The sequence below is a fragment of the Pongo pygmaeus genome, chromosome 19 (assembly GCF_028885625.2).
Source record: "Pongo pygmaeus isolate AG05252 chromosome 19, NHGRI_mPonPyg2-v2.0_pri, whole genome shotgun sequence".
NCBI classification, from domain to species: Eukaryota; Metazoa; Chordata; class Mammalia; order Primates; family Hominidae; genus Pongo; species Pongo pygmaeus.
In genome coordinates this window covers 50946349-50971848 of record NC_072392.2, presented here as the reverse complement: position 1 = coordinate 50971848, position 25500 = coordinate 50946349, and the positions used below count along the sequence as shown (strand labels likewise).

Genomic DNA, 25500 nt, shown 5'->3' with positions numbered 1-25500 from the left:
AAGTAAAAAAATTCATTTTGTTTCCTTTCACATGAGGGTTTGTTCCTGGCAAAGGGTGTCAGGCTGAATACAAGTTCTGCTAAATAGAAGCATTTCCGAGGGCAGTCCTTTAAATACAACTTTAAAATGAGCCTGGAAGTACAAAGGAACAGGCAAGGATGGGAGAGAAGGCTTTGTGGACACAACTGCCATAGCCCAGCCTTTACTCCTTAATCTCTAGGGAAATTATTGGGGGTATAGGTGGGGAAAGGACAAAGATAACTGCAAGATATTTTATTTATAAAAAACGTAACTAAGCTGCTTTTCAAAGAAAACAAAAAGATGGCAAACCCAGCACCCAGCTCTGAAAGATCTATTTAAACCAGCAAGAGAAACTGACTTCAGCTGTGGCACCCACAGCAACTAATTCCTGGTCCAGAAGAGACCGTGGAGAACTGGTGCGTTTGGGAGAAGCAAGCCCATTCCCCCTATACTGTGTCTATCTGCCTCCAGCCTGAGTCCAGTCCAGTAGTATGGTAAAGGAGAGTATGGCCTGAGGGAGAGGGAAGACAGCAAACCTAGCAGGGAGCTACCAGTCTCCGTTTCCGGATACATGCCCAAATCCACTCTGGGGAGACCTGCTGGGCCGCAGCGTTCTTGTCCCTGCTACCCAGCACGTGCGTGGCTGAAATCATATCAAATTCCTGTACCAGGTCCCCGTCGAATGCCACAAAGTAGCGTCTGAGACGGCTGAAGTCTGGTGTGGAGGGTGGCAAGTAAAGCCGCACCCCAGTGAAGATGTCCAGCAGTACCTGCAAATGCAGAGGGGTCAGGGTGGGGTCAGACCTACACTGGGTACAGATGGGTCTTCACCCAGATAAGCATGGGACAGAATGAGGGAGCCTAGAGTTAGGACACAAGCAGAGGAGTTTACTGGAATACCATGCATCAATACCCCCACCCCTCCAGTCACTCCACATTATACAGGACTGACACGCCCCTCCATCCCTGCCTAGGGGAAAAGGAGAGTGGACAGGCCTCGACATCTGGGACCTGGAGATGGGAAGAATACATGTGTATAAGAGCCACCCAGTCATGGTGGGCAGGCGGAGCTGGCTCTGACTTAGTGCCCTCAGACTCAGTGATGTCCCGAGACCAAGCAGTCTACTCTGTACAACCTGCTAGACTGAGGGGTCAGGAGTCCTGCTTACTACTCTCAATGGGTTCAAGGACTTCAGGCTGGGAAGAGAGAGGGGAAAGGTTTCTACAGGTCAGTTGGGGACCGAGTTCAGGCCTTGAGCTGTGAGACTTCTATGCTTACTCCTGGATGGCGGTGGGGAGCATGGGGGTGCAATGACATGGGTGTAAATCATATGTTTACTTCTCTATCTGTCCTTTGAGCCATCAGCTCCCCCAGAGTTGAGCCAGTACTAAACCTAGTTCTTGGCATCAGAAAGTGCTCAAAAGAGGCCGGGTGCGGTGGCTCAGGCCTGTAATCCCAGCACTTTGGGAGGCCAAGGCAGGCAGATCACTTGAGGTCAGGACTTTGAGACCAGCCTGACCAACATGGTGAAATCCCGTCTCTACTAAAAATACAAAAATTAGCTGGGCATGGTGGCACATGCCTATACTCCCAGCTACTCGGGAGGCTGAAGCTGGAGAATCGCTTGAACCTGGGAGGCGGAGGTTGCAGTGAGCCGTGATTGCACCACTTCACTCCAGCCTGGGCGACAGAGCGAGACTTATCTCAAAAAAAAAAAAAAAAATTGTTCAGGAGATGTTGCCAAACCCAAGACTGACAAGTAAGTGTAAAAGGGAAAAGGCTCCTCAGGTGGGAGGAGAGTCACCAAGCCAGTGACCTCTCCCCAACTCACTGCTCGCTGGACCTGCTTCCACCCTGACCACAAACTCAATGCTGCATTCCCACACCCAGACTGGGCTCTCCCCTTTAATGTAAATTTTGACTTGGGGCCAGCAGCTGAGTGAGTCCCTGCAGTCTCTCCTGGCTAGGCCGGGCTGTTCTATCTCCTGCCTGCTGGCACAGTTCTTCCACTCTGCTCACTGGCTGGCCGCCTCTGCAAGGCAACAAGAGGACACAGGGTGAGCAGCAGCATTGCTGACCCTGCCCATGACAGAGGAGTGGATGCAGGCAGGGAAGAGGTTTAGCTGATGCTCCCCAAACACTTTGCTCATCCTCTTTCAAACTTCTCGTGCAGAAGGTTGGGAACACAACCTGGGCTAAACTGGCCCAAGTGGTGTGTTGCTGTTTTTACCCTCACCTTTGTTTGGCACAGGGTCTCATCAGCAGCTTTCCGCTTCTCCCCTACTTTCACTGGAGAAGACTTCATGGCCGGCTTCTCTCCCACCTTCATAGTGGAAGGCTTTGCAGTCAGCATGTTGCCTGCAGGACAGAGAGAAAGCTGGGTGTGGTGGTGCACACCTACAGTCCCAGCTACTCGGGAGGATCAATTGAATCCAGAAGTTCGAGGCTGCAGTGAGCTATGGTCATGCCACTGCACTCCAGCCTGGATGACAGAGTGAGACCCTGTCTCTAAAAAACATAAGATACAAAAGAACTAAGAGGGTAGAGATTGCTGATAATGCTCCCTGAAGTCAGGGGCAGTAATGGGAAGGACCAGGGCCTTTCTCTGCTATGAGCACAGGTGAGAGGGGAGTGAAGAGTTATCAGCTAAGCCCTTTACTCAAAGGTAGCTTATTCCCTGGTCAGACTAGCTGTCCCCAGGGTACTGCTCCATTCAGGTTTGCTGAGCAGATACAGGGTGCCCAGCAGAAGGGTCTCTGGCCCATGGCTGGACACGTACCAGGAATGCAGTCCGTGTCCACTGCAGTGGACATAGATAATCATGAGATCTCAGGGCTGGAATGTGAGACTGGGTCCCTGCCCTTGGATCTCTGCCCCTCACACCACCCTCTTCACCATACCAGCCCCCTCCCTATCCTTACCGTCTTTGCTGTTGGAGTTACTCAGCTTCCCTTCTGCTTTCTTGGTACTGGCTGAGGGCTTGCTGGGGGCCTTGCGGGACACAGCAGACCCTGAGGGACCCTTATTCTCTTCACTGCTACCCCCTGTAGTGGAGCTCCCCTCATCTCCAGCCACTACAGTGAAGTCTGCCTTCTCCTTGGACAACTGGTACAGCTCCTGAGGCGGGGAGGGACAATGTCAGAAGGTTTCATTGCCTTCCCAGTCTGGCCTCAGAGGTGGTGTGTGTGGTGTATTTTAGGCGCATATGGGAACAAAGATGTGAGAAAGATAAAAGAGCAAGGAAAAGAAGTTGGCTCCCTTGGCACCATTCCAAAGTATGGCCCTATAGCCTGAGTAATCAGGGTACAAATCATTGTTCTCTGTACAGCAAAGCAGGCTTTGCTGGGGCAACAGGAGCAAACTCTTATTCCCCAGACTAAAGGCTGTTCAGTGGGGCCTCGCAAATGCAAGGTTCTCTACTCAGAGATGGAGGGAGAAGGAGGTCTAGTGCTATGCCCCTGGCCCAGCAGCAGTTTGTCTCCCTCTCTAATTGCCCTCGTTGCTCTGCCTCAGGAGAATGGGGGAAAGGAGAAGACAGAGGACATGTGAATGGTCCAGATGCCCAAGGCTCCAAGGCCTGGACAGTGGGGTGGAGAATACACATACAGCCTAAGAGCTGCTACCTTGAGTTGGGGAAGGTTAGTGGCAGATTTCCAGTCCTTATCATCGCGGATTCGGGTGCAGCGAGGGAATCGGATGGAGATCCCGTCAGCTGTATGAGCCTCCGATTTGGAGAATTCAGCTCCTGTGATCTCCCACACGGCAGCTTTCTGTCAGGAGTAAGCCAGCAGGTCATCACTAGTTAAGAAGATAGTATCAGTGGCCAGGCGTGGTGGCTCATGCCTGTAATCCCAGCACTTTGGAAGGCTGAGGTGGGCAGATTACTTGAGGTCAGGAGTTCGAGACTAGCCTGGCCAACATGACGCAACCCCATCTCTACAAAAAATAACAAAAATTAGCCAGGCATGGTGACGTGCGCCTGTAGTCCCAGCTACTCAGAAGGCTGAGGTATGAGAATCGCTTGAACCCGGGAGGCAGAGGTTGCAGTGAGCCGAGATCATGCCACTGCTCTCCAGAATGAGACTGTCTCAAAAAAAGAGAGAAGCAAGTATTGGCCGGGCGCGGTGGCTTGCGCCTGTAATCCCAGCACTTTGGGAGGCCAAGGTGGGTGGATCACCTGAGGTCAGGAGTTTGAGACCAGCCTGGCCAACATGGTAAAACCCTATCTCTACTAAAAATGCAAAAATTAGCTGGGCGTGGTGGCACCCCTGTAATCCCAGCTACTTGGGAGACTGAGGTGAGAGAACTGCTTGAACCCAGGAGGCGGAGGCTGCAATGAGATAAGATCTTGCCACTGCACTCCAGCCTGGACAACAGAGTGAGACTCTGTCTCAAAAAAAAAAAAAAAAAAAAAAGTATCTCCCAACCAGCTAGAAGCAATATAGAACAGTTAAAACCAAAAAGGTGGCTGGGTGCAGTGGCTCACGCCTGTAATCCCAGCACTTTGGGAGGCTGAGGCGGGCAGGTCATCTGAGGTCGAGAGTTCAAGACCAGCCTGACCAACATGGAGAAACCACATCTCTACTAAAAATACAAAATCAGCTGGCCATGGTGGCACATGCCTGTAATCCCAGCTACTTGGGAGGCCGAAGCAGGAGAATCACTTGAACCCGGGAGGCGGAGGTTGTGGTGAGCTGAGATCATGCTATTGCACTCCAGCCTGGGCAACAAGAATGAAACTCCGTCTCAAAAACAAAACAAAACAAAAACCAAAAAAGCTTTGGCTAACAGCTGGGAAACTTGGGTCCTAGTTCTGCTGCTGCTGCTGCTGAATAACCTTAGGGAAGTCCTGTTTGTTCTCTAGATCTCTTTCTTGGTCAGTACAAGAAGGGATTGGGCCAGATTACTTCTAGAACACACCCTTTGTGCTGAGGGGATAGGTACTCTCTTCTTCTTCTCTCTCTCTTTTTTTAAAGCAATTGTATTGCAGAAAGAATTCTATTCAAAATTCCTCAGAGTTGTCTGGTTGTCCCTGTGCCTATCACTTGGCTGGAAATCCAGATCCCCATCCCTGGGTGGACTTTCAGCGAGGTGAGATGGATTCTCTGTGGCACTAGAGAACCTGCAAGCTAATTCTATGGGCTGGGGGACCCCAAGCCACTGGGTTGATACCTTTGGGTCTGGGACGATGAAGTCAGGATAGTAGATCTTGTTGATCTTCAACCAGCTGGGTATTTTGCTGGGGTCCTAGAGGAGAAAAGATGCTATTTTGGGCTGTTCCCAACCTGGAACAAGGCTTAAATCCCTTCTCTTGGTAATGAGATTATAAGAAGCCACTTAAACAGCTAACGTTTGAGCCATGTGATCCTCCCAGCCCAGAGTGGGTATGACCTAGAGGCACGCAAGCCATTTTCCACAAGGAAGGCATTCAGAGATTTTAAGGCCCAATCCTGCTCCCCTGAGCAAGCTGCAACCCTTTCTGGGGAGACAGAAAAACAATACCTGTAGTCCCCAAAGCACAGCCTCTGTCTCAGTGATGACAGCCAGTCCAGAGGCCAGGGCCAACCAGGTCCCTTCCTCACCTTGCTGATCTTCACCATGTCTAGTTCCTTCTGCAGGCGGGCAAGCGTGGCATCATCATGGCCTCCTGCACACTTGGTGACTGTGCACCACTTCTGGCTGCCAGGGTCGTAGCAGCCCATGAGGAAGATTGACATCATGCCGCCTGGGAGGGGAGTGTGAGACAAGTGTGGGTTGGAGGAGCCATCTCTGCCAGTCCCAAGAGCCCAGGGCCAGGGAGAGGACCTGGGTCCTGGCCGTCAGAGTGCCAGAGTTTACCTCTTGGAACTACCTCTTACTAGCTGTGTAATTTTAACCTTTATAAGCCCCAGTTTCCTCTTCTGTAAATTAGGGATAATCACACCCAACCTGTTGGGCTCTGGGGCATTGAACTGTGTTGGACACATGATAGATTTTGGACACATGATAGATTGCTTAAAAGTATTAGTTCCTCAGACTCCAGCTTCCTTTCCAGTCAGGAAAGAGATTTTCCCTGAGGAGAAAGCTGTCAGGCCCTGACGCAATAATTGGTGGTAAGCGTCCTTCTGCTAGCTAGCATAGGGTACTCTATTCTGACTTCTCCCTAACCGAGTAAGCAGCTCTGCCTGAGGTGACTCAGGCCAGCTTGGGGCCCTAGATCCCAGGACTCCGGAAGTCATAACTGGCCATGCTGGCAGATCAAGCCAGTAACAAGGCCAGCCTGTACCTCAAGCGGTGCCTTCTAAAACAGTACCACCCCAGGGAGCAGAGGCCACCCTGACCTTTGCTCCCTTGCCCATAGAAGGCCCCAAGGACCACCAGGTCAGCTGTGTCGGCCATGGCCCCCTCGTTCAAATAGTCTTTCTTCACTTTCAGCCAGTGCCGCTTCCCAGGCTCATATGTACCCTGAAGGGAAGCAAAAGAGAGACCACAGAGTAGAAAGGCAACTCCATGAGGATGGGTTCACCCCTTCACTGCTACACACCAGATCTAGCCCAGTGCCCCTCCCTTGGGGTAAGAGCCCTCAGGCTCCAGGCACTACAGGAGACAGACAAACCAGTCCTCCAGATCCAGGACACATCTGCCCACACTTCCCCAGCAGCCACCCCAACCACTGCAGGCTGCCACCGCCATCTCCTGGTCAGGGCTGGAAAGGCTCAGGGGAGAGGGCTGCGAGTGAGTTGACAGGAGAAGCCAAGCGGGGCCACTTTACCTTCACATCCTTCAGCACCAGCCCCTCCAATCCCTCCCGGATCACCCGGGTTATCATGTCAGCCAAGTCCGAAGCTTTCTGAGGGACAAGAGAGATGCTGAAGTTGGTGTGAGAGTGGAGAAGGTGGTGCGTGAGTGGGGGTTGTTCCTTTTCACACACTAGTTAAGTGCCCAGTGGAAACACCCTTACTTGAAATATAAGGGACAAAGGGTTAGAAAGCAGGTTGCTTCTCATCCCAAACAGAGGGCTGCTGTGGCTTTGAAACACAGGAGGCTTACCCAGGAAGGATTTCCATGCCCTACCTTTCTGGGTGAAGACTAGCAGACAACATATACAATAGTCAAAGGCAAACATTATCAGGAGGCTCCATAAGACATTAAGATTTATTCTTCCAGTCGCACTTGACCCAAGGAGTTCTCTGCCCTGCTTTCAAACTTCTAGGACACTGCCTAGCATAGGGTCTTCACTTACTGTGACTCGCTTCATTTCTGAGAACATGATCCGGTTTGGAATTTCAACCATGTTGTCATGAAGAAACTTCCGCCGCTCACACAGAGGTCTGAGGAGAACAGGAGAGCTGAGGTTAGGCCGGGATCCTCCCTCCCTTATTAGGAATTCTGAGGAAGGAAGGGCCACAATGATAAAACTGCTACTTCAAGAAAGGGTTTGCCATGGATCAAAGACCTCATGTGTAACAGTTGTGCTGTCAAGGGCTGCAAGGGCTCCATCGTGACCGAAGATGGACAATTGTGAGCTGTGGCATAGAGCCAGTTCATAGTTGTAGTTCCTATTTCTACTTCATCAAGCGAGCCAAGGGATAACTGGCCTGTAGCCCAGATTGTATAAATTCTGGTCCCACTTGAAAAACGACTCCAACTCTCATTTTTTATCCCCTGCACCCTGCTTTGCCCCGATCCCAAGGCCAACCCCTGGGTAGGCAGGCTGAGACAGGCCTTGGGACCCAAACCCCAAATCCTACCCCCACCAATTCCTTCCCTCTCTACTTCCTTCTCCTTCCCTGATCAAGGATGTGGCTGCTGCAGGAGGAATAGGGGTAGAGATACATTTCTAAGTGAGGAAAGGGCTGATACTGGTTTCTCAGGCACAAGCATATGGATGCAGCTAAGTCAAGACTGTTAATTCTCTCCAAGATGGTCCCACCCATGGCCTCCCCTATAATCTGGAGCTTCCTGTTGTCAGTCTCTTCTGAAATCAAAACCTCTGAGCTGAAAACCATCTGCCTTATGCCCCCAGGGGTGCCACTGGAGCCCCCAGGGGTGCCATTGGAGAAATAAACTGAAACCCCATATGCTCACAGTCTATTTCTCTGCAATAGTCCATTTTGCTTTAGTAGAGAAACTTCTTCGGGGGTTTGGGTTTCTTCTGTGACTTAAGCTCTCAGAGAAGAGATGGAGTCAACACATGGGCTCTTTCTGACACTGAATGGGGAACTGATCATGTAGCAATTGTGCTTCCTCTCAGCTCCCTCTTGCCATTGCCTTTGGCAAGCTCCTGAGCACAAACGTATGTGCCAGCTGCTTCCCTGTACCCTCCTTTCCAACCTGAAGCCCCCATCTTCCTCACCCAGGAAATGAAAACAGATTCCTGGCAGTTTCTGGGTTTAAAGATGCTAGCCAACTCACCTGTCCATCAAGCTGACATCATTAAAGTAGATACAATCAAAAACAAACAGGCAGACATTAGCATCCTGGAAGGCTGCTTTCTGTAAGGAAAAATGAGGTAGTAGTATACAAAGGACAAAAGTCAGTGTGAAAAAATAAGGAGTACCAGTCCACTTCTGGAGGCCCCCTGAGGCACCGGATGAAAAAGTCCTATTTCTGCTCTGAAGCACCTGGGCCATAAGGGCACTGAGCAGATAGTGCTAAATGGAAACCAACCCAATTATAAGTTGGTTCCCAATACCAGCCCCTTTTTAGGAGAAAAACAAAAGACAAAAAACCAAACCAGAAACAGGTCAGAAGCGAGAATAAGGCCCACACTAAGGGATATTTCCTCCCTTTTCAGACTGCAGCGTGCACCCACATGTACATACTGACACTCATTCATTCTTGCACATATGGCCCTGAGCTAGTACCTTGTGCACTCCCAGAGTCCCAAAGGGCAGTGGTTTGCCTGTCTTGTTGTCAATCAGAAGCACTTCAGAATCCAAGATCATGCTGTGGCCCCCAGGAAAAGCCTGGGGAATGTAGTCCTTAAAGTGGGCCACCTGAAAGCAAAAGGGGAGCTTTGGTGAGGGATGACATGGCAGCAGGGACCCTAAACCATGCCATGGAGGGCAAAGCCCAGGCCCAGACAGGATACAGAACAACATGTGGAAGGCCCAGCTAATGTGCAAAACATATAGCTAGGCCTTGCGAGCCACCTGGACAAGAGGGAGAGGCCATCTGTTTCAGTACTTCTGTCCAGGCCCAAGAAGAGGTCAGCCCATGCTGAGTCACTTTCTATGGACTGTAGAGAAGGTACAATTTTTGAGGAAAATGGAAGAAACAGATTAAACCTGTCGGGGGAGGAGGAGGAGGGTAGGTGGGCAGAGATTAGTGCCTACTGCAGAAGATGTGTGACTATCAGGCTGGGGATTGGATTAGGGGAGAACAGACTACTTGAAACCAGAAAGGTAGAAATGAACCCCCTCAGGTGCAGCAAGGAAACTAGAGCAGTGTCTTCTCTGAGTGGGAGCCCTGAACCCATAGCCATCACTACCCAGGATGCTTAGAGCAGGAACAGGAAAGGCCAGCACATCCATGCCATTCCCCTTCAATCCCTAACCTAGCCCTTTAAGAACCCAAATCACAGGAGAGGCGAGGGATGAGTGAATACTGGGTAAGGGAAAATTAAGGAAAGGACTAAATCTGGAAAAGTGTGCTCAGACTTCTTCCTGGGTCACAGATGGCGTCTATTTAACACCAACCTCACCAGAAGCAGCTCCTCAGTGATTTGCAGTGCTTCACAGAACACGTGAACCTGCACTAAAGCTCCACAATGAGGCCACTGCTTAGCCCTCTTCTTGAACATATGAAACAAATGGCCTGACTACTTTGTTCCCAGTGCTCCAGCAGGAAGGCAAGGCTGAGGTAAGCACGGGCCACACAACACGTTCCCCTGAACCCCCTGAGGCTCTGAAAAACTGAGTCTGAGTTAGGAAAGAAAAGGATAGCAAAGATAGGAATTCCATCTGCTCACAAGCTACTGGAGCCAGATGTTCCAGCTGCTTTTCCCTGAAGACACCCCCAAAGGCTCACAGTATCCTTGGGAGTGGAGAAGGGCTAAGGAATAAGGTTCCAAATGCCACCCCTGATTAGAATAGGAATCTAGGCTCCTAGATGTCCCCATAAGACTGTGTTTACATCAGAATGTAAGCTTCATGGTGGCCAGAACTTTTGTCAATTTTTTCCACTGCTATATCCCCACTAGCTGTAACAATGGGTAAGCATCTGATAAATAATTGTTGAACAAATTAATGAATGACAGCCCAATAGCCCCTGGTATATAAGCCTTAGTCTAGCTCACAGGAAGCATCTGGGACATGGAAACACAAAAGACACACAGCAACTCACCAACTAAGCTCACTGTCCCAATATCACTGTGAGCAAAAGAAGTATCACTGTTCCAGGGAGCTCTACCCTCACGAACCCAAGTCAGGGCTCTTTGGCTCTCCCTGCTGAGCAGCCCTTCATTATTGGAAGACTCCAAAAATGAATAAATGAATTAATTCATTCAACAAATAAAAAACAAACCCTTATTGTGTACCACAGCTGGAATGGCTATGGGACTCTGGCCCTGAGATTGTTAGAGGCAGAAAGGGGAAAGATGGTCCTGGCGGAAAGGAAGGCACTCATACCTTGTGAGGAAGGACAGGCTTGAGACTGCGGCTGAAGTAGCTGAAGTGGTCTCCATTCTTATGCACCTGGACTCGCTCTCCATCGTACTTGATTTCAGAGAACATGCCATTGGGACATTTCTTCATTGCATATTCAACGGACTTGCAGGCCTCCGCCTTGGGGTGGGGAAAGCAAAGCCTGGAGACTTTCAGTGAGGGGCTGCTAAGCAGCGACAGCCAAAGACCTTGCAACTGGGTTAGTGAGGGCAGGACCTGGGTCTCGGGACTGACTGCCCACAATTAATGCTCAGGGAAGGCTGTTGAAGAGGTGATGGGAACGGAAAGGGCTGGGCAATGTTGTATTCTGCCTATAAAATAATCACCAGAGCTGACATAGGAGCTTGCCTTTTGAGGAATATGAATGCTATTCATTGTACAACAAGTAAAAGCCCAGTGAAACAAGATTTAATTTTTTTCTCAATAATTCAGGCTCTTGCAAGGCCTCTGGCTTATTATTAAACACATCAGTTCTCCCAGTAAAAGAGGTATGTGAAGCTAAGGTTAAAGAGTGCAGGTGACAGTGAGGCTGGCAGGGTGAGTGATCGGGGGTCCCTACAACAAACAGGGTTTCCAGATATTGGAGCGCTTACTTACATGCCTACCTGTGCTAGCCTAACTCAAACAACAATAGCTACCATTTTGGGAGCACTTCACATACATAATCTCATTTCATCCCCGATGTGACATCCTATGTGACAAATATTGTTTTCATATTTGGATGATAAAACTGAAGGTTAGAGAGAATAGGTGCTTGCTTAAGTTACGCTAATAAATGGCAAGAATGAGATTTGAATCTAGGTCCACCTATAAAACCTGTGTGGTTAACCAATAAGCTATATAACCCATGCCAGTCTTTAAATGACAAACTATAGAACAGACTCCAGGAGGCACTTTTATGAAAGTCAGAAAGGCCACTACTGCAGGTGGCTGCAGTCCCATCTCTGGAATAGAGATCTCACTGTTTTGATGCTGGTTATCCCACATTCCTAGCAGGGAGAGAACACTTGCCTATCTCAAACATAAAACCCTAAACCAAGGCTTTAGTATGACAAACAAGACAGTTTCAAAAAAAGCACTGCATATCACTCAAAAATCCAAAGAATGTCACAGTAGGCATGGCACCATATGTGGTGGGCCCTGTCACACAGGAAAACCAACGCTGGAAAGGAAACCCCATTTCTTATGAAATAAGCAGAGGCCTAAGATGATGTCTGTCAGAGTCAGCCTTCATTCCTTATGTGTCCTCCCTCTTCCCAAGTCACCCTGTCACAGGAAGCCTGGCTCTGCCACCAACTCTCAGATCTACTTTGCAGTAGGTCACACAATCTCAGGGGTTACTTAATACAACTATCTGTCTTCAGGTAAGATAACAGATAAACCATTCTAGGGGGATGCCTCAGGCAGTCTCAGACATCATCCACACAGCAGACTGAAGGACAAGCGAGTCTAAGTCACTCATTTAAGATTCTACAGCTTCTTGGTGGCGTAGCTGGGCCTACAGCTCAGGTCTTTCCACTAGATCCTCTGTCTTCTCCTTTGCCTTCACCTCCTACTGAGAAATACCCCCTTGCACCTCCCTCTTCCTTCCCTAAACTCCTCCAGTCAATTTGCAAGCGCTCTCAACACTCATACCCTATCTGATCTCAGCCCGAAGGATGTGGAGCTTGGAGAGGCTGGAAAGCAGAGGCAGGGCAGCACTCCTCACCAACATGGGCTGCACAGGTGTCATCGGCGAGGCCTGGACGCTCAGAGCTCGTCTCTGGCCCGGCTCCTTCTCTACCTCCTGCGCGTTGTGAAGGACCCGCTCCACCACATCCTGCAGGTTGCGTGAGGCTTTGAAGGCTTCATAGGCATTGGGGTCAAGGGCGTCTAACCTGCCAAGGGGTACAGGAACAAGGAAACAAAACCACTGCCTTTGTTTGACTCCATGGCTTTGGACAGCAATCTGTCCTCATAGAAGAAATCCTCATCTGTAGGGAAGGGGTTGTGTTTTATTGTCTAAAGACTTTCACAAGAGGAGAGAAAGCTCTTGGAAAATTCAGCTCTTTTGAGATACTGTGCCTATGTGGATGCCACCTTAGCGAGGAGGGGGCTGGAGTAGGCAAGAGACTCATACTATACTCACTGAACGTATGCCACACTTCAACTGTAACAACTCTGTGAGAAAGGTACTGTTATCTCCATTTTATATGGGAGAAAATGGAGGCAGAGACAGGTCAAGTGACAGATCAGGGTCCCACAGAAAGTAAGAAGGTGGAATGGGGATTCAAATCCTGATTGGGACTCAAAAGTCCTGACACCAGTTGGGAACAAACAAAGCTAACAAATGACAGCTCAGGCTGTCAGAGGAGCTGCTACTTACACATGTTTTGCACCTGAGTTCATCTTCAGATCATGTTTGATCAACCTGATGATGCATTTAAGGTCATTGGCTGTACACCTAGGGGGATAAGGCACATTTAACTTGGTCTTGAAGAGCTCTGGAACCCCAAGGGAACCTTCCCTTCCCAAGAGAGTTCATCTCTCTATGGGCATGGTTTGACGGAGGCAGCTCCCCCACCTGGAGGCAATGTCCTGTAGTGCCTGTTGCTGCTCATCCTCCTTGGTTAGCTTGGACAGCCGCAGAAGGAACTCATCCACTTCCTGGATGGTAAGGAGGCTCTTGGCAGCTGGGGGGAAAGACTTGCTCTGCTCAAAGAAGACTTTGATTGTCTCTGACACGTCACCCTGTCTCCAAAAACCAAAATGCCACTGCTGCAACCCTAGGGTGGCCAAGTGTATCCCCCAAGACCCAGGACTGAAGATGAATCAAGAAATTTCAATCATAGCTCCTATCCCAACTCAACATATCTAGCCCACTTCTTAGAGACAGTAGCCTATCCATAATTCCTAGAGGGGGATGGAAACTTGCCATGGTACCAGGGATAGAGTCACGAACAAACCAAAGCTTGGTAAACCCAAGTTATAGGAGAAAAAAAGCAAGAAAAAAGAGTCCAGAATAAAAGCCCCAGGAGAGACAGAGGGGGCAAGTCTCAAATTCTGACTTTAGAGAACCAGGCCTTTGTGGTTCAGCAGTTGTATGGTTTCTACCCTCAGAAACTTACGAAATTAACAGCTATAGCCTCACATTCAGCTCCCCCTATAACGGAAACTTGCTCAAATGGGTTTCGGTTTCCTAAAACAGTATGTGTCCCAACCAGAAAAAAAAAAAGAGGCTGCAGGCGCCTGGCTTGGCAAAACCCCACCTGGAATGTAGCCTACCCTCCCTCCCCTTCCTCTGACCTGCTCTAGGTCCCGTGCCATATCATCTGGGTTGCAGTTAAAAATGCGACTGAAAAGCTTCACAATCTGCTTATCATTCAAGTTGTAAATAGTCTTAATGACTCCTGGCAGCAGCAGCTTCACTGTTAGGTACACATCACCGTGGAAACCATCTGGAGACAGAAGAAAGGAACCCTTCTTGAGAAACAGAGCTTAAACAAATAAATATATAAACTCAAAGAAGGCTGGGCAAGGTGGCTCACACCTGTAATCTCAGCACTTTGGGAGGCCAAGGCAGGAGAATTGCTTAAGCTCACAAGTTTGAGACCAGCCTGGCAAAAAAGACCCCATCTCTACAAAAAATTAAAAAATTAGCTGGACACGGTGGCATATGCCTATGGTCCCAGCTACTTGCGGGAGAAGACAGGAGGGTTGCTTTAGCTCAGGAGGTCGAGGCTGTAGTGAGCTGTGATCACATCACTGCACTCCAGCCTGGGCGACAGAGCAAGACGCTGTCTCACACACACACAAAAATAAATAAAAAAATAAACTCAGACTGTGCATGGTGGCTCACGCCTGTGATCCCAGCACTTTAGGAGGTTGAGGTAGGCAGATTAATTGAATCCAGGAGTTTGAGACCAACCTGGGCAAAATAGCGAAACCCCGTCTCTCAAAAAAATACAAAAATTAGCCAGGCATAGCGGCACATGCCTATAGTCCCAGCTACTTGGGAGGCTGAGGCAGAAGGACTGCTTGAGCCCAGGAGGCGGAGGTTGCAGTGAGCTGAGATTGCACCCATGCACTCCAGCCTGGGCAACACAGCCACATTTTTTGTCTCAATAAATAAATAAATAAACAAACAAACAAACTCAAAGAAACAGAGACCAAAAGATATCTATATATCGCTGCCCATGCTCCTATAGTACCCTGTGCATAGCGCTACAGTAGGAGACAGCATGGAGTTCAGAGGCTAGTGAATTGTGTGTCTGCCTCACCTTTAGCCTACAGATGAACTCTTGTTGGACAGAGTGGTTACTTTCACTTCATGTGCCCAGTGACAAGGACATTAGAGATGCTCATTGACAATTTGTTAGATAAATGAAAGAAACAGAGTTGGAAGATTCTATTCCAAGCTGTGTATATGGTTCACAAAAACCTAATTAAATATGTAGGACAGTAAATTTTCTAACTAGTCAAATAGGATGGGTTCCTCTGGCCTCCTAGGAGCAGAATAAGGGGAGAGGAAGAAAGATGCCAAAGTGCTCTGAGAAAAACTGGCTACATAATTTGTGGAGTACAGTGCAAAATGCAAATGCGAGGCCCCTTGTTCAAAATTATTAAGAATTTCAAGACAGCACTATAGTACAGCATTAAACCAAGCATGGAACCCTGGGCAACTATACAGCTCACATGCCCAGGAAGGCAGCCATGGCCTTGAGCTCTCTGGAGGAAAGGCCTATTCAGGATGCTCGTGCCACACCTCCTGCTGAGCCTTTCCGCAGGAAGTCCTGGATGATCTGGGTCTTCGTGTTGTAGCTAGGATTATCGGCCACCATGGCGCATAACTTTCGAAACTCCCGTAGCAGACAGTCCTTATGCCTGGGGTCACATTTGCTTGAAGACAGACTTCTCTTAGGGGTGGGGCTCGAGGGGGCTTCCCCAGAGTTGTTGGGCTTGGCTGTTGGAGAAACAACAGAGATGAATTCATTCTGCCTTTCTGAGAAGAAAGAAAGGGAAGGAAGGAAACTAACAGATATTCTGCTGGTACTTTAGCTTTATTTAATCTCCCCGAATAGACCTTTGGGGTAGATGTCATTATACCCATCTTACAGATAAAGAAATGGAGGCCAAGTAATTTTCCCAAATCTTACAGCTAATAAATAACGTTAAAGGAACAATGGCCTCCTTAGACCCAAGCAAAAGACCAGACTGATGTGCATCTCTTTATGTGAGCACTTCACTAAAGAATAAAGACCGAAGTCATGCCAAGAATGATCAGGACCGGCTGGGCACAGTGGCTCACGCCTGTAACCCTAACACTATGGGAGGCCAACGCAGGAGGACTGCTTGAGCCCAGGAGCTCGAGACCAGCCTGGGCAACATAGTAAGATCCTGTCTCAAAAAAAAAACAAAAAACAAAAAGTGGTCAGAAGGATCTCAGAGCAACTGTAAAGCTGACCCCAGAAAAGCTGACATGAGAAAGGGGTAAGAATTCAAGGTACGTGTTAGTCAATGTGAAATTACTGCTATCACAGGTTGTCAGAGCTGGAAGAAGCCTTAAAGATTATCTAGTTCAATGTTCTCTTACTGATAAGGGGACTGAGGTCTGAGAAGAGCAAATGACTTCCCGGCCCACTTCCTTGTTGAAAGAGCCAGGACAAAGACACTACTAAGAAAGTCAGATCGCATTAGTACACTCAACATCCCCACCCCTCGCGGCTTCAACTTTTCTTACTGTCAAAATAAAAGCCTGCTCCCCAAGGAGCAGTTATAAAAGAAAAAAAATACATTTTTACAAAAGATGGTCAAGGGGCAGGGATTTCCTCCAGACACTTAAAAATAATTATGTGCAACTCATCGGTGATTCCCTTTCACCTCCTTGTGAGCATTTACAAAGCAAATTTTATTCTGCAAACTTGTGGCAGAGCCATTACTAAGCTAACTGCTGCTGTACACTGCTTCTTGTCTGGGCTTTGTAAATTATAAATCCATCCTCATCTCTGATCCGGAATCTAAATATGATTTTAGGGGACAAAATCTCCAAAGTGTCAATGTTCAACCAGGTTGCAAGAACTAAAACACTCTGTTTCTCTCAACTCCTCCCAAATTCCATCCCCAACACTGGAGCCCTTCCAGAAACATGCTGTCCTTATCATCACCTGGACTCTTCTCTATCTTTGGCCTACCAGCAAACAACAAACCAACCAACCTCAGAATTTTAAAATAATAAAAATCCTATAGAGCCAGGCACTGTTTTCGCAATGTTATCTCTTATAGTCCTCATGAGAACACTATGGGGTAGATGAGGCATGGAGATATGATGAAGCTTAAACAAATAAATATACAAACTCAAGGAAGCAGAGGGGAAAGTAATCTATATATTGCTGCCTATGCATAGTGCTGCCTGTGCATAGCACTATGGTAGAAGAGGCCACTGCTGCTTCATAGACAGAAGCTAAAGAGAGATAAGGATGTGCTCAGGGATCTGAGCTGTCAAGGACCAGAACCCAAGTCTTCTGACCTCAGGTCTAGGCTTTTTTCAATCACATAAAATGTCTTTCAATCTCCAAATGACTTCTAAAATAAGGCCAAGTGATTTGGCTTTATTTATTTTCTTCAACTGAGTCAATCACAAGAATGTCTCCAAACAATAAAAGCAGCAACACAGTGTAGTATAAAAGAGCACAAGTACTGGAGTCAGACTTCAGTGCAAATACTAACTCCATGATAACCCTGAACTTCAACTTTCTCAGTCATAAAAAGGGCCTAATAAAAAGTACTTCCTAAATAAAAGTACTGTCTAGGGTTAACTGAAGAACAAATGAAACTACATATATAAAAGCCCCTAGTCCAATGCTGTCTGTTTACATAAGGCCAATAAATGATCCTGATCTTCTCAACTCCTATCTATACCACATGCCCCAGCAAAGTCTTCCTGAATCCCTGTCTATGAAATAGTAATTCCATATTTTATATAAAGGAAACTATATATGTGTATATACACATGTGTGCATGTGTGTATTTTAGTGAAGAGAACAGGAAACTTAACACTTTATTGTTCATCTGTCCTACAAATATACAAATAATAGCCACAGTCCTCCCCTTTAGGAGATGGGATTTGAACCCAGAGCTCACTGATTCCAAAGTCTGCAAGCTTCATCCCTAGGCTGTACTGCCTCCCAACAAATAGCAATATCCCTCAGATCTTTTTTTCCTTCCTTTGTGTTCCATAAAGTTCCAGTGTTTTGAACAAACAGTTTTAAGAATCAAGAAGGGAGATCCATGCATGACATCTCTTCTTTCATACTTTCATTTCTAGGCATATTCAGGGATACAATTTCTCAAAATTCTTTCATTATCAAAACACAAGGAAGTAAAAGACAGGTTCTAATAATCTCTGTCTGACCCAGGTAACTATTTCAAGGGGAAAAAGTCTTGACAAAACAAATCTTTCCACTGCAATAGAGGTTAAAGTATACAAAGAAATGCTATACAAGTGGAATGCTGGCCGAGCGCAGTGGCTCATGCCTGCAATCCCAGCACTTCGGGAAGCTGGGGCAGGTGGATCACCTGAGGTCAGGAGTTTGAGACCAGTCTGGCCAACGTGGCGAAACCCCGTCTCTACTAAAAACACAAAAATTAGTCAGGCGTGGTGGCACGTGCCTGTAATCCCAGCTACTTGGGAGGCTGAGGTGGGAGAATCGCTTGAACCCAGGAGGCGGAGGTTGCAGTGAGCTGAGAATGTACCACTGCACTCCAGCTTGGATGACAGAGCAAGATTTCATCTCAAAAAAACCCCCAAAACCAAAAAACAAACAAACAAAAACCAAGTGGAAGGCTTAGAATTAGCCATTACCAGTCTCTGCTAAGACAGAAGCAAATTATTAATGAGATGAGATAGCACAGAATTTTCACTCTTTAGCCAGAATCCTAAGTAGAATACAAAATAAAAGCAGCACTATAACAGCTAAAGTAGCCCTAACCTATCTTACCTGAAAAGCCAGAAAATTTCCGGGGATTGGTACTGGTGACAAATGAGGCGCCTTTCACTGGAGAAGTCACCTGGCCAGTGGTTGTCAACTTAGCCTGGACAACAGCTTTCTTCTTTGGTGTACCTGCTGCCTTAGAAGACAGATCTGTAGGATCCCAAAAGAGTATAAAATATCCTTCAGTGAACGATCTCTGAAAAAAACATCCAAAGAATCTATCAACTGCTCCTAGGGCCTTGCTTGTTAAGTCACTACCCTAGCACTAGCCCAAGCCTGGCTGGTGGCTGGTATTTTTTGAGTGGGGTAGTAGATAATAGGGTATTGTGGGGACAGGAGGGAAGGATATGCTGGAGACAAAAGATCCAGTTACCATTTATCCCTATTAGTAACTTAAATTTTCATCAACATTCTCCACTTCTTATCCCATATGTAAGTCTCCAGAAATAACAATTTGGGGGAAATCAGAAATCACCCTAGTTTGATGGATAAAACTTAAGGGAACCCCAACCCCACAGAATTAGCTTCAATTTAGAGATGAACAAAAAGTAAATGAGGATCACAGAGCATGTCAATCTAGCACAGGAAGGAAAATTTCCAGCTGCTTAGTTATCTGAGTCATGAACTCTACCTGTATTTCTCTTCCTCCAAATGAAAGATGGGTCAAGAAGTAACAAAGGCCGAGGCCAATAGCTAAGGCAGTGCAAGGTGGGATGGGGAGCCTGAGAATAAAGTATATGGGAAGTACAGTTTTCTTTCCTGGAAGTCTTTTTTCCTTTCAAAGAACAAGGACAGATACCCATTTTTAGAGCCATTGTTAACTGTCTTCCTGTGGTGACCAGAACTAAGTTGAAGATATGAACATTATTTTAAAGATGCTGAAGGTCAAAGAGGACTAACTGGATTTGGGGGTATTGGCATAAAATTTCTAAAATATGCATATGTAAATATGCATGTACATGCAAACATGTTATATATAGCCATATATAGGTATGAACTTTACATGCATATACACGCACATATTTTCTAGCTCTGTCTGCTAAAAGGGCTTAGAAACAGACACGCCATGGCTAGGCGCTCAGGCCTGTAATCCCAGCACTTTGGGAGGCCAAGGTGGGTGGATCACTTCAAGTGAGGAGTTCAACACCAGCCGGACCAACATGGTGAAACCCTGTCTCTACTAAAAACACAAAAATTAGCTGGGTGTGGTGTCAAGTGCCTGTAGTCCCAGCTACTTGGGAGGCTGAGACAGGACAACTGCTTGAACCTGGAAGGCAGAGGTTGCAGTGAGCTAAGACAGTGCCACTGCACTCCAGCCTGGGTCACAGAGTGAGACTCTGTCTCAAAAAAAAAAAAAAAGAAGAAACAGATACCCCATGACAATGTGGACACATAGTATCTGGGTTTTACTCTTTAATACCATTTCCCACTAGCAGGATAGTGCCACTACACTCCAGCCTGGGTCAGAGTGAGACTCTCAAAAAAAAAAAAAAAAAAAAAAAAAAAAGAAGAAACTGATACCCCATGACAACGTGGATACATAGTATCCAGGTTTTACTCTTTAATAGGGGCATTTCCCACTAACAGGAATCCCCAGAGAAATTGCGAATTTCAGGGCTGGGGAAGGATACATACAGGATAAGACTAAAAGCATCTTGCTATGCCCAAGAGTAAAGAAGTACATTAAAAAAAATAATGAAGGTATACAGGACACAGAGGACAGTGTAAAGGGGTTCCTAATTGGCCAAATATGGGACAATTAAGTATCAAATTAGTTAAGTACAGTAATGAATTATATGCTACAAGAAAAAAAGTAAAAGACGATAGTAATCGGTACTCTATTCTTCCAAAATATCAATGTCATAAAAGAGAGACTATGGAAATATTTCAGATTAAAGGAGGCCAAAGAAACATGACAACTAAATGCAACACCTGTTATGATCCTAAACTGGGATCCTATACTGCAGGAAAAGGCTATTGAAGGTATGACTCAATCCACTGACAAAATAGTGTACAGATGGTAGATTAAAGTATTATATCAAGGACAAATTTTCTGAAGATGATAGCTATATTATAGTCGCATAATGGTCATATATCCTATTCTTAAGGTATATACACTGAAGAATTTTAAAGGGCCATGATGTATACAACTTATTCTCAAATGGTTTAAAGTGAGTGCACGCACGCATGTGTGTATGTATGTAGAGAGAGAGAGCACATGAACAAATATGATAAAGCAAATAGAGTAAAATATTAATAGGTAAATATGGGTAAAAGGAATATGAATGTTCTTTGTACTATTTTTAATCTTGCAACACGTCAGTGAGTTTAAAATTATTTCCAAATAAAACGTTAAAGGCTGGGCATGGTGGCTTGCGCCTGTAATCCCAACTACTTGGGAGGCTGAGTCAGGATGACCTGAGTCTAGCAGTGCAAGGCTGCAGTGAGCTATGAATGTGACATTAAACACTGGCCTGGGCAACAGAGTGAGACCCCATCTCTAAAAAAGCAAAGTTAAAAAAAAGAGAAAGAAAGCAATTGAACTCCTTATCCCTTTTTCTCTCAGCACCACTAAGATGAGAAAGCAGTGTTCTCTACCTTACCTGCAATGTGCTGGGTTATCTGTTCCTTCTCATTATCTTCCAGCTCTTCCCAGCCTTCCAGCTCTGTGAGGTCCTCGATTTTTTTTGTGGTGGCCCGGGCCCGCTCTAGTTTCTCAAACATGCATTTAATGTGGTACCACTCTTTCATATCACCCCCAGACTCTGAGAAGGGATTGGGCACCACTTTGCCAATTCGGCATATGCCCTTCACAATCTTTTCCTTGCATTTTTTGCAGCCAGCTGTGCCACGCTTGGCATAGTCCACACAGAACCGTTGCTCAGCCATCTCACAGGGGCCACTGCAGAGTCCCACATGCAACCCTGGCAAGAAAACAAGGCAGGTGGCACGTGATCTTAGATGGCTTCCCTGGAATGACAGAACAGGCTTTCTTCTCAGGAAGAGGGGATGTCCCTGAAGCAGAGCTGTTTCTGACCACTGGCTGAATTGTCTTACATCAGGCCAGTGATGTTTTCGGAACAGGCACAGTTCTTTTCGGCTGAGTGCACGGAGGGTTTGTGGAAAGAGGATCTTGAAAGCCAAAGACATATAGCTGTACGAAAGGGTAGGAGGCCAAAAAAAAAAAAAAAAAGATATAAACAAGGAGATAGGCTTCCAATTTTCCAAAGGCCAGCGTCTTATATAGTCCATGATGACTAATCAAACACTTTCCAAAGTATTACATTCATTGTCTACTCTACAGCATGAAAGAGTTCTGATACAGGAAAAGCCAGCTCGCAAAAGGATGTTCAATTATCTAATGCACACATGTACATCTAGTAAATCACAATGAAGAAAATCCAAATAACATAAAAGCTTTTTTTAGGCCATCAGCAACATATGATACTCATAATGGATGATGATGACCTTTAAGTATTACAAGATCCTGAAGTTTCTTTTTTTTTTTTTTTGAGACGGAGTTTCACTTTAATTGCCCAGGCTGGAGTACAATGGCGCAATCTCGGCTCACGGCAACCTCCTCCTCCCAGGTTCAAGCGATTCTCCTGCCTCAGCCTCCGTAGTAGCTGGAATTATAGGCATGCGCCACCACGCCCGGCTAACTTTTTTGCATTTTTAGTAGAGACGGGGTTTCTTCTTGTTGGTCAGGCCAGTCTCCAACTCCCGACCTCAGGAGATCCGCCCGCCTCGGCCTCCCAAAGTGCTGGGATTACAGGCGTGAGCCACCGTGCCCGGCCGTGAAGTTTCTTTTTAATCACCAGTAAAAATTACATTATGTTCATGAAGTTTTTATTGTGAAGTTTAACACATATGCCATCCTCAGAAATCAAGCCACTATATAGATTTGGAATTGAGTCAGAATCCCTATATTCAGAGACAACTAAAGCAGAGCCTGGAATCAGACTGCCTGAGTTCAAATCCTAACTCAGCCACTTACCAGCTGTATAGCCTTGAGGGGTTACTTACCTCTGTTTCTGAGCTTCCTCATCTGTAAAATGTGGCTAATTATGGGGCCTAACTCAAAGAGCTGTTCTAAGAGTAAAACCCTTAAAACAGTTGGGCACACAGCAAGAGCTCTCAATAACGTCAGCTCCTATTATGATCGGTGACGTCGTTATCTTTCAAGAAGAGGCTCCCGATGTGCAATTAACCTGTTTATAATTCAGCAACTTGAATCAGAGAATGCTGAAGTCACTGGGCAGCAAGACTCACAGGAACTCATAAATCAATCCAAATGGAAAACGATTATATCAGCATCTTCTTATATTCATGTTTTCTAAAGCATTTTATAAGTCCTAGTTTTAAGTATACTGGAATTATGTTCAGTCTGCACACGCTGTGAAGCAAAATTGCTATCACGTTATAATAAAAAGCAGGCTTTGCTTACTGTAGTGCAACATGATGTGAAGGGAAAGCTGGTGGACCTGGAATAAGGGATGGGAGTGCAAGTCTGACTGTACAGTTCACCGACTGTTACCTCGGAGAAAACTCTTAATTTATCTGCATCTGTTTTCTTATTTCTAAAACAGGGTAAATAATACCTACCTCACAGGGTAGTTGGGAAAATTACAAGGAATCCATGAATGCGCTGGTTGTGGGGAAGGGAGGCGGTTCTGAGCTCTCTAAAAATATATACAAAATGTACATTCGAAAATGCAGTTTTTTGGAGGAGGTCTATCACTTTCGTGACATTCACAAAGGGCTATATAACTCCCAAAGTTTAAGAACCACAGAGGTGAGGTAAGTGGAAGTACGGCAGACCCATAAAAGGAGGTCAGAACAAGTGAGTTTCAACACTTTTCCTAGAAGATCAATTTACAGAGCAACCTCTAGGGCCCCAATAATGAAAGGAGTGGACTTGAGGGAGGCTCGGGAGGCGCTGGGCCACGAGGAGGCACAATGCAGCTTTGAGGAAACCCGTCTGTCCCTCGTTCCGCACCCTCACAACTGCCGCAGCCCGGGGCCCGAGAAGGAAATCGCTGAGGCCTGGCCGCCGCCGCTTTTCTCGAAGGGCTTCCCGCGCCGCTGTCGGAGACTGGCGGGGACAGTGGGGTCGGCGGCGTAGGCCGCGACCCCCGGCGAGGCAAAAAGGAGCGCTCCTCCACCGGGACCGGGACGCAGGTGGGAAGTGATCAAGGCTCCCTGAGTCCCACCCGAGCGCGCCCGGTTCAGCGCAGGAGGACGCACGCCGGGCCAGGGCACAAGAAGGCCCCGTGGGTTCCGCAGGGCGCACAGTCCGGGCGCCGGCCTCCCCGCCTCACGCGGCCCCGTGGGGGTCCCGGGGAGCCGCGAGCCTCCCCCTGGGCTCCCGGGAGGGCCGCCACGTCACGGAGGGTGTGCCCCGGGGCTCCGCAGGCGGGCGGGGGAGGAGCCGGGGGGCTGGCTCCCCGGCCGCGCCGAGCTCCCCGCCCCGGCCCGCTGCCTTCCCCACGCCGGGCCCCGCCGCAACGTGCCGCGCTGCGCCGCCCCTCACCTGCCTCTCCGGCTCCGGCGCTCACCGCAGGCCTCGGGACTTGCTCACTACAGGCCGCGGGCAGCCCACGACGGTTGGAGCTCCTGTCTCTTTAAATCCGGGTCCTAGAGCGGGAGGCAGCGCGCAGGCGCAAGAGCCAAGGCTGCGGCCACGCGACCGGTCCCCGCCCCCGTCTGCCACGTGGGTCGTAGCTACATTCTGCCTGCCCTGTGATGTTTGGGAGTAGTTTTCAACCTGCAATCGCGGCCCGGGAAGCGGAGGTGAGGGGACGTGGCGGCTCCTTGGAACGCAGCCTGGCCTGAACTTCCGAGGATCCCCTTGATTTTCTCATACTGTTAGAGAGGATATAGTTTTTAAAGATATTGGTGGAGAAACTATATTGTAGTGAGGTCGGGGAAGGCAAAGATCGCGTCAATCTATTTTTTAAATATAATCCCTCTGTTTGTGTCCCGCAGACTCCCTAGTAAATAGTTTGTATTCAGTAGCTTTCGTGGAATTGAGACGAGGCACTAAATAGCAGGTAGATATAAAATGTAAAGGAGTGATGGAGGAGAAACTCCTTGATTGTATATCACTCAAAGTGTATTATCTCAAATCTGAAGCCAGCTCCGTGAGAGTTGGGATGGCGATTTTTACAAGTGTAGCAGCCTGAGGATAAGTGACCTTTTCAGAGTCTAGGAACAGCAAACAATTGGGCCTTGTTAGGTAAGCAAAGAACAGGTTCCCGAGAGAATTCTGTGCTGTGTGATGAAGACTTTCGTCTTTACTCTGTAGAGGATGGAGAGCCATGAAGAGTCTTAGGGAATACTGTTGAAGCTGGGTGGGGAGAGACTGAGGCAAGGGAACAAATCAGAAGGCTCTCATAGTGACCCATGTGGGAGATGAAATTCAGCTAGTTAGCGTGGAGAGTAAAGTGCGTTTTTGAAGATCATTTAGAATTTAAATGATCTTCTAGATAAAGTGCTCATTTATGGATAAAATAATAATAATTTGAGTGAGCAGCTACATAATGGTACCATCAACTGAAATAGAAAATAGAGAGGAAGAGGAGGTGTTAGGGGTAGAAAGATGAGTTTTGTATTGGACACCTTGTTTGTTTGACTAAGTTTAACTGCGATTCTACTGTTTGGAGGGGAGTAAAGCCTGTTTTTAATGTGCAGCAGAATGAACCAGGGCTTTGGTTCATCCAGGGAATTGGAAGGTCGCTGGAGACTCACGTCCTAGCTATGATAATTGAGGGATCTTGAGCACATCTCTACAACTACATTTGCTACATTTTTTTAAGTCTCCTCAACTGTATCTGTCTTTTTCCAATACTGTAATCACTAG

At 47.2% G+C, this 25500-nt stretch overlaps 2 protein-coding genes across 20 annotated transcripts in view; one reads left to right on the top strand and one right to left on the bottom strand.

The window, feature by feature from the left end:
• Positions 1-258: 258 nt before the first annotated feature.
• LIG3 (DNA ligase 3) lies at positions 259-24306 on the bottom strand. Of its 17 annotated transcripts, none has more exons than XM_063655398.1 (21): positions 24172-24297; positions 23244-23320; positions 21242-21792; positions 18645-18788; positions 15413-15610; positions 13954-14105; positions 13232-13398; positions 13034-13111; positions 12377-12545; positions 10633-10788; positions 8869-9000; positions 8417-8496; positions 7245-7332; positions 6774-6851; positions 6343-6466; positions 5605-5747; positions 5195-5269; positions 3646-3792; positions 2944-3139; positions 2259-2431; positions 259-791 (listed from the first exon to the last, which is right to left on the bottom strand). In XM_063655398.1, exons 3-21 carry the CDS (start codon positions 21786-21788, stop codon positions 558-560), a joined length of 3081 nt encoding a protein of 1026 aa, XP_063511468.1. In that variant the 5' UTR covers positions 21789-21792; positions 23244-23320; positions 24172-24297; the 3' UTR covers positions 259-557. The 17 variants fall into 17 exon arrangements, with proteins under 17 accessions (XP_063511468.1, XP_054314326.1, XP_063511473.1 ...); XM_054458351.2 differs by having other exon boundaries at positions 2259-2380; XM_063655403.1 differs by having other exon boundaries at positions 21242-21562.
• Positions 24062-25500, top strand: part of CCT6B (chaperonin containing TCP1 subunit 6B) — a 57269-nt gene continuing 55830 nt past the window's right edge. Inside the window, exon 1 of one of the 3 annotated variants that reach the window (XM_054458362.2) lies at positions 24062-24431. In XM_054458362.2, the coding sequence (XP_054314337.1) occupies positions 24384-24431 (48 nt within the window). In that variant the 5' untranslated portion in view covers positions 24062-24383. The remainder of the gene's footprint in view (positions 24432-25500) is intronic. The other 2 variants (XM_054458363.2, XM_054458364.2) reach the window with 2 other exon arrangements.